The sequence below is a fragment of the Acomys russatus genome, chromosome 14, assembly GCF_903995435.1.
Source record: "Acomys russatus chromosome 14, mAcoRus1.1, whole genome shotgun sequence".
In the NCBI taxonomy this organism is placed as follows: domain Eukaryota; kingdom Metazoa; phylum Chordata; class Mammalia; order Rodentia; family Muridae; genus Acomys; species Acomys russatus.
This window is the reverse complement of record NC_067150.1, coordinates 35733748-35746533: the sequence shown is the minus strand read 5'-3', so window position 1 is coordinate 35746533 and position 12786 is coordinate 35733748. Positions and strand designations below refer to the sequence as shown.

The following is a 12786-nucleotide window of genomic DNA, read 5'->3' as shown; positions in this document are numbered from 1 at the left end:
TCCTCCATGTCAAAGATCACCTTTAGAAAGTTGTTTATGGTTAACCAAACTGCTGCACCTTTGAGATCAATGGCTGTGTCTAGCTTGATGCTTGGTGGATTTGAGCCTTGGAAGACAGTGACATACATGGCATGGAATCTTTTGGTGATTTGTTGAGTTGCTGCCTGTTGGGACTTGCAGCCTGAATGATACATTAAGTCCAAGGGCAGCTTTGACAATGGTGTTCAGAAGAGTTGGTGTGTGTCTGACTTCATTTACCCAAGGCATGCGTGCGCTTGCCTCTTGGTTAGCTTCTCCAGCCCTGTCTCCACAAATAACGGGAGAAAGACCTTCTTTCCAGTGCCATACAAATACGGAAAGACAGCAACGAAGCAGTAAAACAGCTCCTCCAAGTGTTTTGTAGTTTATTGCCTCTGGAACACGTAGGTTTGCTACAGCTGCCTTGACAACAATGTTTGGTGGTCATAATGCAATTCTGTCATCCTGTGATAATGCCAACTCAACACGGGGGCAGCTGTGAGCATCTTGTTATAGGTGGAGGAGCTGATCTCCATGATCTCCTACCTGCCTGTTAAACACTTTGTCCTTAGGTTGTGTTCTTAGGAAAGAATACACTCAGCAAGAATATAGATTTGAGAGTCCATCCCCACACTGGGCTTTACAGGGAGAACAGAGAAATTACGGTGAACTGAGAGCTTCCTAGAAGAGCTATGCAAAGGTACTTTCGAACTAGTAGCACAGTTGCTGCCCTGCTATTCATCTGGGAGGTTGAAGAAATCCAAACTTTTAACTTACTCAGAGTCACTATCACCTTTGTTGCTTCATTTCTTTTCTTTTCTTTTCTTTTCTTTTTTTTTTTTTTTTTTCTCTCTCTCTCCTTATGAGTCTTGACACCCAAGATTGCTTTCCTCACTCTTGAGGCTACTCTAGTCTGCTCTTGGGTGGCATTTTTAGCCTCCATTTGACCTCGGGTCTTCTTTGATGTTATTTAGAGTGCATATCATGGCTTCTACTGTAGCTATTACCTTTAAGCTTGGCTCTCTTCTGGTTTTAGTGGTGAATATTGTTCATTCTCTGATCTCTTGACCCATCTCCTGCATCCCCTCTTTGTTTGTCCTCCTGTGAGGGAGTCTGCGGTGATGCTCTTAACCCTGCTTTCTTAGATACCACTAGGACATTTGCCCTGGAACACAGATATTTTCAGTGTCAAATAGAGCTTGTTCTGTGCACTCTTTAGACATGTAAGCTTCCTGTATCTTCCCTGTCTGGTTGCTTTTCCTCTAGTCCTATAATAAGTGTGGTGGTTTTGTTGTTCTTGGTGGTGGTGGGGTTTATTTGTTTTGTTTTTGTTTAAGTGTAGGGGAAATAAAACTATGCTTCTGCTTGCCTGGATCTTTGGGATTTCATCTTAGAGTATGTCCTGATTTTTAAGGAATATCATACAAACTACCCTGCTTTTAACTTCTAAATCTTCAAGTCATTTGGCACCCACAGAAGTAACCTGCTAATCCAAAGGTACTCGCTGAGGCGCATCGGAAGGGCGAAAGCAGGCTGTCAGGTCTGGCATGTGATGTCTCGTCTAGGCTCCTGAGTGAAGGAGCAGAGAGATAGTAGTGCCATGTGCCTTCACAGTGTCCCAGGAAATCTGGGTGGATTACGAGAGAAAGTTCCAGTATTTCTTGGTTCCAGTAAGTAGCACAAGAGTTGAGCTGGAGGAATAGGCACAGGGAGAGCCCTGCACATTGTTTTGTACCTGATGCAGAGCACCATGGGGAAGGGCTAGCTGCTGACCACCAGCTGCCTGGAGATCTCGCTGCCTCTTCCCAGGTTTAGTGCTTGAGAAGAGTGTGGCTGATCGCTCCTTGTGTTGTGCGGAGCCAGGCCCCAGGTCTCCTACTAATCTGGCAGCTGAACAAGTCAGCAGGAGTTCTGATCACCTGGCCCTGATTCAGTCTCACAGCTGAATGTGAGAGGCAAAGCTCTGCATTGCCTTGAAATTTCCTTCCATCAACACCCGAATGGAGGCCAGAGAAAAGGATTGCTCAATGCATGCTGTGCACACTGCCTCACCACATAGGCCTGAAGTGGGGTGTGTGGTTCCTTCCCCCCTACCTTTCACCCAGTAGTGGAGAGGGTGACGATGTTTTGGCTGTCTTTAAGTGGCAAGGAGGATTCCAGGCCCTGCGCTCCCTCCCCTAATCTTTGGGCTAGTGAGCCCTGCAGTAGAAGTGAGGGGAGCCTCCTCCTGCCCTCCTCACCCTCCTCCTCAGCACCCTTAAGTGGGAAGTCTGACCTCTGCTGAAACATGCTGGGCATGGCAGCTGTGAGGTGCCTCCTACATCTGCTTTCTGGCTGTGGTGACTTGGGATTTTTAACCTTATATATCTTTTTCCTTTATTCAAAACAAAACAATTTTTAGCACACTGAAAAAAAAAAGCCAAATGTTTTGTGCCTTTCTAAGGCAGCACTGTACCCCAGGCTGCATCTTAGGACTTATATGGAAATACCAGAGTCTGAGCTCCTCTGCCTTGAATATCTTTAACCCTAGAGTCTTGGGGCTATGGATGTCGGGCTGGAGAGGTGGTACATAGTGCCTATGGTCTCCTTTCTCTGCCATGAGGCTTTCATTGGAAAAGAGCATTTTATTCTGGCATCACTTGGTTGGTTCCAGGCAGCAGTTAATGTTGAGGTGATGGCTCTGGACGACCCACTCCTCCCTGGTAACAGCGCCCTGCTGAGCAGAGCTGCAGGGTGGACCCTCCTAGGGAGAGGAGGTGGTTCGTTTGTTGTCTTTGTTTTGCTGGATCTTGAGCCAGCTTCAACCTCCTGCCTCTCCTCAGACTTGGCTTTCCTTTCATTTGAGGCTTCAACCATAAAGCATTAAGTGGCTGGTGCCCTGCGTGGAGTCTGCTTGCACCCAGGGAAGGACATGGAACCCTGAAGCCTGTCACTCATACTGTCATAGGTTTCAACCACAAGTTTTCTTATCCTCCCCCTTTCCCTGTTTCCCCCTCCCTGTGGCTAACAAAGAGTCAGGGGTGGACACAGTTCTTTTTAAGGTCATCCTCATTCAAGATTTTTAAATTCTTGATTTGGGTGGGACAAGAGAGAACTTGTTATTTTCCCCAGAATAGAGTCCCAATTTGTATATCAGTGTTAAGAAAACAAACACACTTAGGTGAGATTCTCATGGACTATTTTTTAAAATGTCATTAATATAAAAAGATTTCTATTAGCAGTATTTAATCACTCCTGTAAAGAACAGACAGAGGTAAATACTCCTGCAGAATAGCGGAGCTTTAAGACTCATTCTCTCAAGTTCATGTTTTGCCAGTGTACTGATGTGTAGAGGTCTGTTATACTAATTAGAGGTCTGTTATACTAATGTTATTTATTAATTTTTTTTCATTTCCATACAGTTAACTAAAGAGCTTTTTCAAGCACCCATGTCTGTAAAAAAATATTTTTAAATAAAATTTCTTTTGTTGTAGCACACTTGAGTTCTGGCTCATCTGGGGCTGGGGTCAGTACATAGGGCAGTTTTGAGATGATGGCAGTGATGGGGTTCCACAGGATGGGGTGTAGCTGCCAGCTAGCATTGAGCAGCATGCTGCCCAGCTCTGGGTGCTCTAGAAGTATGGGGCAGTCTCCGGGACCCTGGGGCAGTCTCCGGGACCCTGCCCCTTCTATGAAGACAGCTGTGGGGCTGGAAGCTCCAGGTCTGTCACCCAGTGAATGGAAGGCAGTACTATGCTTTTGGAACAATAGGACTTTATTTTTCTAACACACATAATATATAAAATGAAACAATTTGCAAATTTACAGACAAAACCATATATATATATATATACGTATGTATGTATGTACACACACAGATGCACACATACCTCAAAAGCTCTTCACGGGCCAGGTTTTCATCTCTAAGTACCATTTTCCCACTTGGACTCTTAGGATCTGGGCCATTAAGCTCACATGTAGAAATTTGGTACTAGCAAACCTGTAAGCCTAATACCTGTGAACAGTAGACCTCCTCTCTGTCCTCTCTCTTTCTCTCAGTCTCCCTTTACACCCTGAGGGAATGCAGGAAGCTTGGGCTCAGTAGCTCAGAAACAAACAGTGCCTAGCTTCCTTACTCAGGGATGTGTATGAAGAACCAACGCCAGTTCCTGCCCAAAGGAAAAATGTTCCAAGAGACCCTGAATTAGTAGCAGGCAGGAAGGCAGACAAGCAGTGCTGCAGCTGCCTCTGGGCTGTGGGCTCTCTCAAGGATCAGTGCCTACGTACACGTACTGTATCGGGTGATGCAGGTAGCATGAAGGCTGTTGGGGGGGAACAGCACTCAGGCAAGCCACGCGGCTGGTGGTAGGAGATGGATCTGCAACCACTGGCTGTGTAAGGTGGAAAGACGACCCTGGGATAAGCGTCACTCAGTGGACACAGAGGAGGACTTGGTCTCTAAATCCAGGCCTACGTGGCCAAGTAAGATCCTCCGGATGGCTCTTGTCCCAGCTCTTAGCCCTCTGGACCTGGTCTGCAGGGGAGCTGAGTGAGGCTCTTCCCTGCTGTCCCTCTGGAGGCTTTAAGCTTGGGGTGAAGACTGAGCAGGAAGCCAGACACGCCGGTGAGTCAGCTCGTGCCTCAGTGCCTCAGATCGATGTACTTCTCTCCCTGGAAGTGGGCAGAGAGAAGGGACTGAAACGTGGAGAGCCAGCAGGGCTCACAACATGACTACCAAAAGGAGAGAGAGAAGCAGCAGCTGACGAATTTGCAACACCCTTGAGGCAAGCAGCAGAAATGGGGGGGGAGAGGACAAGAAAAGATAGAAGTCCCCGAACTAAGTCTGTGCTGAGGAATAAGGCTACACTTCTAGCAGAGCACGGGGCGGGGCCTTGCTCTGTCCTTCTCCAGGGTCCCACCACCGTTTGCTCTGTCCTGCCATCTGTCAGTCATGTTAGGGTAGGGTGGGCCTGCTCCCCATCTCCAACCAAGGATAAAGGACAGGGAAGAGTTAGTGTTCAGGAACAAGTACCATCAGCCCACTACCCCCAGTTCCTGAAAGGGGGATCAGGCCCTGGCCTCAGGAACTGCCTCCTACCTGGTCTCCTGGAGCCCTCTTGTCACCGTTGCTGCCCTGAAGGAGAGCCATCTCTTCTGGGAGCTTATCTGACTTAACTTCAACTACAAATTCACTCTTACGAGGCGGGGGCAGCGTGCTGGGAGGAGGGAGGTCAAAGGTTGGCAACTTGGGGACAAGGAAAGGGGAGACCCTTTTGGGATGGACGCTCTGGTGCTGTGGGGCTAGCTCAGGAAGGGAAAATTCGAGAAGGTATGGTTGGTGGAAGTTAGGGTAGTGGGCATTAAAAAAAGGGCGGGCTCTCAAGGGATAACTGGGTATGCAGGCATTGTCCCTTACGATGTAGCAAGCTGGGCAGCCAAAACGGGGGAATGAGGACCATACGCCTGACTTACATCTCCTGTTTTCCTGAGCGTCCACATGGCAATTTGCCCTTCTTGTAGAAGAAATAGAGGGCAGCGCCCAGTACGGCAAGGACCAGGATGCACACGATCACAGCCACAATGACCACACCTTTGCTCTCTGGCTGTGGCAGCTTTTTCTCTGTCAAACAAAGACACTTCCAGTCACTGGAGGTGGGGAAAGGGGGAGGCAGGTTGCCACACTGCTGTTGCTGCCCCACCCTATCCAGCCCAGGGTGACAGATGGGCTGTGACACCCATCTGTCGACAGGGCAGAATAAGCACCCTGGCACAAGCCTGGCTTACCTGTGGAGGTGCTGTTGGCTCTGGTGTGAGGACTGACTGTGGAGGTGCTGAGGCCAGTGGTCTGGCTGAAGTCAGGTGTAAGGGTGGTTAAAGAGACTAGGAGGCAGAGGGAGGTGGGGGTTAGTAGAAGCACATGTTAATTGCCTGGGTGTGCCCCTGCCAACCTCTGCAGGGAGGTGGCTCTCACCCAGCTTCAGGATGATGGTGGTGCTATTGGAGCCCAGGGAGTTGGAGGCTGTACATTCTACACCTGTCTCCAGCAGCTCCCGGGTCACGAAGACATTCAGGGTGCTCACTACGGTCTGTGGATCTGGGTTCCATTCAGTTGCCTAGAAGTAAAGGGGCAGCTCAGAGGGCGGGGAGCACCTCCGGCCTTGGCCTCAAGGCCCCAGGCAGGGATTAAGAGAAGAAGATTAAGCCTACTCACTGAAGCGTTGACATTCCAGGAGATGGTGGGTTGAGGATCTCCTGAGGCCTCACAAGACAGATTCAACGCTGCATTCTCTTGCACCCACACCTTCCTCTCCTTTAATGCCATCCATGGGGGCCCTTGGGGGCAGGGAAGGGTTAGACCCCCCAAATAGCCTGCTCTCCATCTCCACAACTCCCATGGTATGCACTGGCTTTTTTTTTTTTTTTGACCCTCCAACGGCTCAAAACCAAGCAACGCAGGGTGACCTGGCCATTGTACAAAGGGCCTCACCAAGAATGCCCACGCTGACCAGCTGTGTTCGATTCAAGCCTGGAACGCTGGGCACAGAGGCCATGCAGAGGTATTGTCCCCTTTCTTCCCGTTTCAAGTTGTTCAGCTGGAGGACGGGGCCCCTTCCCAGCAGCTGACCTGTCTAGGGGTGAGAGGTGGGTCAGGGGGGTCTGAGAAGGAGCAAGCTCCCCTTGCCCACAGTACCAAAGCCATCTGGGTACCTTGTCTCTCAGCCACTCAAACTCAAGATCCTTGTTACTCTCTGCCTCACAGGTCAGTGTGAGGCTATCACCTTCTCGGGCTTCCGGGGCGATGGGATTCACTCGAACATCAGACACATCTGGAGGCATAGCAAAAGTGTCAGCCTTGGCAGGACGGCCAGTTTTCTCCTTTCCCCAGACTGAACCTCCATCCTAGTGCCTCACAGTTCACTAGCAGCTCCTGGAGGTCACTTGACAGTGTGACTGAAGTGTCCAAGTCCAGGCTCTGACACTGATAGAGCCCACTATGGTGCTTGTGTGCAGGCGCCAAGGATAGGATCCCATTTTCATCGGTGATCTCCTCCTCCATCTCCCCAGTGTTGGAGTTCTGGGAGAGTACAAAAGTGTCATGGTGCGCTGACGCCCCTCCAGCTACAGTTTTCAGCCCTTTGCCTGCACCCTGGTGCACCCGCCATACACCCAACGTGGAGCGCTCTGTACCTGCTTGTTGACAGTAAAAGGGGGTTGAGGGTTGCCATCAGTCTGACATTTGATTTTCACATGATCCCCTTCCTTCAGCGGTCCCACGGGCTCTACCTCCACCCACACTTTTTCTGCGGGGTCTGTGTGGGCAGAGTGGAAAGGCTCTCAGTCCAAGTAGCCCTGTATTGGAGGCACAGGGACCTGCAGGAGTTACCCACCAGGCCCGCCCCCTAACCCAGAGGAGCAAGCCAGCACTCACAAAACACAGGCACAGTGACCTCCTTAGACTCCTTCATGTGGTTCCCACTGGGCAGCCGGTAGCTGAGCTCACAGTAAAACTGGGCGTCTCTGTCCTCCTTCGCTAGCTGTGCATTCAGGACACTCTGCAAGGTGTACAAGCCACTGGACTCTACAATCTGTGACGTCTGGATGTGGACGCCTGGGCAGAAGGAGGGAAGCAAAGCTTGGCCCTCAGCGCCCACCATCGCTCCCCTCCTCCAACCCCAGCTGCTTCTGAGGAACAGCAGAGAAGTAAAGGAGAGGCCCAAGGCCAAAGACAAACGTGTGACCTTTCAACTCAGCACTTGACACCTCAGCATGTTTATAAAGGATGGTGCCAGGGACACCCCAGAGATGAAGAAAAATGAAGTTAGGTAAAAGGCCTAGTGATAGAGCATGTTCTTTTGGGATGGTGGGGTAGTTTCAAGGCAGGGCTTCCCTGCATAGCCCTGACTGTCCTTGAACTCACTTTGTAGTCCAGACTGGCCTCAAACTCACATCGATCTGCCTGCCTCTGCTTCCCAGAGTGCTGGGATTACAGGGGTGCGCCACCGCTCCCAGTAGAGCACGTTCTTAACATGTGTGTGGCCTTAGGTTCAATCCCCAGACTCCCAAACAAAAACCCCAAAGTGACAGAAAAGTGAAACATCAAGTGCTAACAGCTAAGCCATATTCAGTATGACAAGAGGAAGCAAAGTAGGTCTGTGGGAACGGGCTGACCTGGAAAGGTTACACAAAGGGACTTGTGCCCCAGCATTTCGACTGAGGTCAGAGCTTCTCAGGCTCAGCACTATTGATGTTTTGGGGCAGAATTAATTCATTGTGGTGGGGCCCGTCCTGTGCATTGTAGGATGTCCTGAGCTGTAGTTTTGACTTCTACCTACCAGATGTCAGTAGCAGCGTCTGTGTTTGTGCATGGATGGCCCCAGACACTGCCAGCTATCCCCAGGCTAGCGTATATGCAAAAATCACTCCTGGTTAAGGCAGTAAAAATCAACGAGCCTTGAGGCAGGAATGGTGGTGTGTTCATGGAATCCCAGTGCTGGGGTAGCAGGCCGGGAATCAGCAGTTAAAAGCCAGTGTGAGTTTCAGGAGTCTCAAAATACCATATACAAACCTCTACACTGCTGCAAACACTTGTTTATATGATAGACATGGAAATAAAAATGAAAGAAAACGGTTGACAGAGTCATTTCTAGGAATAGTCTAGACCAGAAATTAATTCCTAAGTTTTTTTTTTTGTTTGTTTGTTTTGTTTTTGTTTTTCGAGACAGGGTTTCTCTGTGTAGCCTTGGCCATCCTGGACTCACTTTGTAGACCAGGCTGGCCTCGAACTCACAGCGATCCACCTGCCTCTGCCTCCCGAGTGCTGGGATTAAAGGCGTGCGCCACCACGCCCGGCTAAGATTTTTTTTTAAAGTCTAAATTTTTATTCAAAAATTTTTTTCTAGCTAGGCCATGCCTTTGATTCCAGTGCCTGGGAAGCAGAGGCAGGCAGAACTCTCTGAGTTCAAGGCCAGCCTGGTCTGCAGAGCGAGTTCCAGAACAGCCAGAGCTACACAGAGAAAACCTGTCTTGAAAACAAACAAACAAAAAAACCCACAAGCCCAAAAATCCAGGTGGTGGTGGCATATGCCTTAATCCCAGCACTTGGGAGGCAGGTGGATCTCTTGTGAGTTTGTAGCCAGCCTGATCTACAAAGTGAGTCCAGGACAGCTAAGGCTACACAGAGAAACCCTGTCTTAAAAAACCAAAACAACAACAACAAAGAAACAAATACTGGGCTGGAGAGATGGCTCAGTGATTAAGAGCACTGCTTGCACTTCCAAAGGACCGGGGTTCAATTCCCAGCACCCACATGGCAGCTCACAACTTTCTATAACTCCAAGATCTGACACCCTCACACCAACGCACAAAAATTAAAATTAAATAAAAAATATTAGAATTAAAAAAACAAATACCCCCAAATTTATAAGATTTTTTTTTGTATGTATGTGCACCACACGCATGCCTTCTACTCTTGGAGGTCAGAAGGCATCAGATCCCCTGAGGGTGGAGTTGTAGGTGGCCATGAGCTATCATGTGGGTGCTGGGAACTGACCTGGGTCCTCTGCAAGGGCAACCAGTGCTCTTAACTGAGCCAGCTCTCCAGCCTACAGTCTTAACTATTCAACGATCACCTGTATGGGTTTCCCCCACCCCCAGTAAAAGGTCTAAAGGAACATGCTCGACGGTCCTCCCGAGCCTCAGTGGCGAGGGACTACTCACGGTTCTCCTCCTCCTGCAGGGGACGACCATTCTTGTACCAGATGACTTGAGGGATGGGGAATCCATTCCTCCCCACACAGGTAGCAACCTAAGGAGGACAGACCAGGAGTCTCCTTGCTTCTGACAGCCCTGACAAGGCTGCAGCTTAGCCCTGTTCACCATCACTTGACCCAACGTATCTCACCTCCCTAAGCTCTTGCCTGTCCACGTGGATGCCCACAGCATTGGCCTGAATGGTTGGCTCCTCTGGAGCTTCTACAATGGGGAGGGAAATGAATAGAGCTGTGGAAACCCATCTGCGCATGGTCTACGCTATGCCGCGGGCAGGAGTGAGAAGGCACTCACTGTAGACTTGAAGTTTGACATAGTGATCCGGGAGCCGTGGCCGACTGCTCTTACACAGGAAGATTCTCGTGTCGTAGGGAGTGACTTGGCTCAGGGCCAGAGTAGCCCCTGAATCCTGGAGGCTAAGGCGGTGCTCATATTCCCCAGGTTCACTCTGGCCCTGGCCCTGGCGCACACGAAAAATGGGTATCTGCTGCTTCCTATGAATCTGAGGGCAAGGAGCAGAGAGATGGTACTACCTGCCCAAGAGATGGTGGGTCCCACCTCCCTCCAAAGCCCAGGCGGACACTCACCAAAAACCAGTCCACGCGGCTGAAGTTGCCTGAGGAATGTGAGGGGCTGCACCTGAGAAGGGCTGTGCTGCCCACGTCTACCTCCACCACGTCTGGTGTGTGGTCCGGCTGCTCATCCTCTCCTGGCACACCTGGAGAAGGGGAGGAGCATGCCCAGACAGCTTTGTCAGTTCCAGCTGCTCTGTCTTATCCCCTCTCCAGGCTCACTGCAGGTGTTCTACTCTAAGGGTCCGGAAAGGGCCCTCCCTCTCCTTACCCTCACCTTCACCCTGCCCACACCCCATCCGAGGTCAGCTCTCTCCCAGTGGGAAAATGGACCCGGACACGGACAGAGCAACTGGGTGTCTCTTAGAAGAAGCTGGTAGAGAGACAGATAAGGGGAACATGGGCTCCAGGCCAAGAGGAAGGCCCCTTTGCTCCTGGGCCCCTTCCTAGTCCTGGTGAGCTCAGACTATGGGAATGCAAAGCATGTGCCAGGCTGGGGCACACAGGCCCCTTTGTGTCACCCCCCCTCCATGAAGACGTCACTATTCTACCCTCTGCCCCCCAAATCCTCCAGAAGACACAGTGGACCAACTCTGGCCAGAGGCTACGATTCATACTCCCAAAGCGCCATGTCAAGAAACACTGCAATACATCTGTTTGACCCCATCCAAGCATAGAGGGGTCAGTCTCCTCCAGGGGTTAGGTCAAAAAACCAGAGAGTGGGCAGCAGTGACGTCAGTGGTGCCAGCGTTCTGCCAGCCCTTTGAGGAGGTGATGTCACTGGACACAGTCTGGCCGGACACTGAGATGCCTGGATTGTGTGCCTTCCAGACTGGAAGGGGAGGTGGGGGACTCTTTTACCAAGAGCAGGAACCTTGGGTCTCTGTTTTCTGAGAGCCCGAAGAGCAGGGCAGAGTGAGGCTGGGTTTGCTGTGTTGAGGCTGCCTAGCTGAGTTTAGCCCTTTCCCCAGAAATAAGGTCAGCCTGAGAGGCACTAGACTCGAGTACCCCCAGGGACTCGCCTGGCACTGGGCAAGAGGCCAGCGAAGTGGGTAATGCCCAGCCCTCCCCTTCCCCAGCCTGACCAGTAGCTGGGACAGGATAAGGAGCCAAGAATAACACACGACACCAACACCGCTGCGGGCCCTCCAAGGGAAGCCGGGACCCTGGAGCGCCTGTCTACTAGATGGCTTAAAGAAAAGCTCCGAGGTGCCAGGGCTCTCTCCACCTGACTCTAGTCCCCCCACATACGCTGTTACATTGTAGAACTTCGCAAGTCGTCTGTCGCCTGTGATCGAACCGGGAAGCACAGAAGACCCACACCACCGGCTGCCCCTGCCAACGCCCAGCCCCAGCAGGAGCTGCCTCCTCCCTCGCTCACCTCCAAGCTGGCGTGCAGCCCAGGCGGAGGGGGAGGGGTCAGCGGCCCCCTCCACCAAGGGAAACTGCCTTTTCCAGCAACAGGCGGGCGCGGGATGCACGGGTTGGGGTTGCGCCCCAGCCGCGCCTCTCTGCCGGGGCTCCAGCTGCCTACACCAAGAGCGAGCACCTGCGGGTGGCCGGCCTAGAGTCCGGCAAATTCTCGGCCCCACCCCTTCCCGCTCGCAGCTGCAGCCTCTCGGCCGAGTCAGTTCGCAGAATGCTCTAGAACCTAGGCTGCAAACCCGCTGCAAAGAAGTTGCACACACGAGGAGCGCCTGGGAATTGGGGACTGTGGCAAAGAGGAGCTCCCGCTGGGGTGCTGAACCCTGACTCTGCCTTGCTGCCCCTGCCAGCTCTGATCTCCAGCATGCTCCGGCTCCGTCGAAGACAGTCCCCCAACTCTCAACCTCTGTGCCCCGCGGGACACGGGTCAGCCTCCCCCCACGCCAACCCCCCGCCCAACACCAAGAACTCACCCGTGGCGCGGCGACAACAACAGCAGGCAGTGAGCAAGAAGGCGCAGAGCAGGCGCAGCCTGGGAAGCCCCATGCTTCCCCGACGGAGAGCGAGAGCCAAGTGAGGAGCTCGCCGCTGTCGGGGGCTGACGTCAGGGGGGCGGGGGAGGGGACCCCGGGCGCCGCCCGGTCCCGCCCCGCGCAGCCCCCCACCCCCTCCCCGCGCCCTAGGGGGCGGAACCCGGCGCGCCGGCTGGGAGCTGCGCCCCGATCCTGGCCTAGAGGCCAACTCTCGCTTCCCAGCTTCCTGGCTTGGAAAGGTTGAAGAAGCAATGACAGGTGTCCTGGGGCTCGAATGACTGGCCAGAGCGGCAGAAGAAGCTGGCCCAGTCACCTTAGAGCTTTCTTGGACGCAGTAGCAGCGCTCATTCAGGTTTGGCTACCATCATCGGGTGTAGTCCTAGGACCCTCGGCAGAGGAGCAGCAGAGCGGTGTCCCTGATGGGGGCCTCCCAATCAGGCTCCTCTGTCCTGCTTTGGAGGCGTGTAGCTGGCCCTGGTCGCCTTCTGGAA

At 52.2% G+C, this 12786-nt stretch overlaps 1 protein-coding gene across 2 annotated transcripts; it reads right to left on the bottom strand.

Moving 5' to 3' along the window:
* Positions 1–4369: 4369 nt before the first annotated feature.
* Positions 4370–12350, bottom strand: Mcam (melanoma cell adhesion molecule). 2 transcript variants are annotated; one of them, XM_051156274.1, is made up of 16 exons: positions 12236–12350; positions 10353–10483; positions 10060–10267; positions 9899–9969; positions 9715–9802; positions 7427–7606; positions 7186–7307; positions 6910–7072; positions 6706–6824; positions 6485–6626; positions 6209–6330; positions 5969–6110; positions 5782–5877; positions 5470–5617; positions 5096–5213; positions 4370–4668 (listed from the first exon to the last, which is right to left on the bottom strand). In XM_051156274.1, exons 1-16 carry the CDS (start codon positions 12306–12308, stop codon positions 4639–4641), a joined length of 1953 nt encoding a protein of 650 aa, XP_051012231.1. In that variant the 5' UTR covers positions 12309–12350; the 3' UTR covers positions 4370–4638. The 2 variants fall into 2 exon arrangements, with proteins under 2 accessions (XP_051012231.1, XP_051012232.1); XM_051156275.1 differs by lacking the exon at positions 5096–5213.
* Positions 12351–12786: the final 436 nt, after the last annotated feature.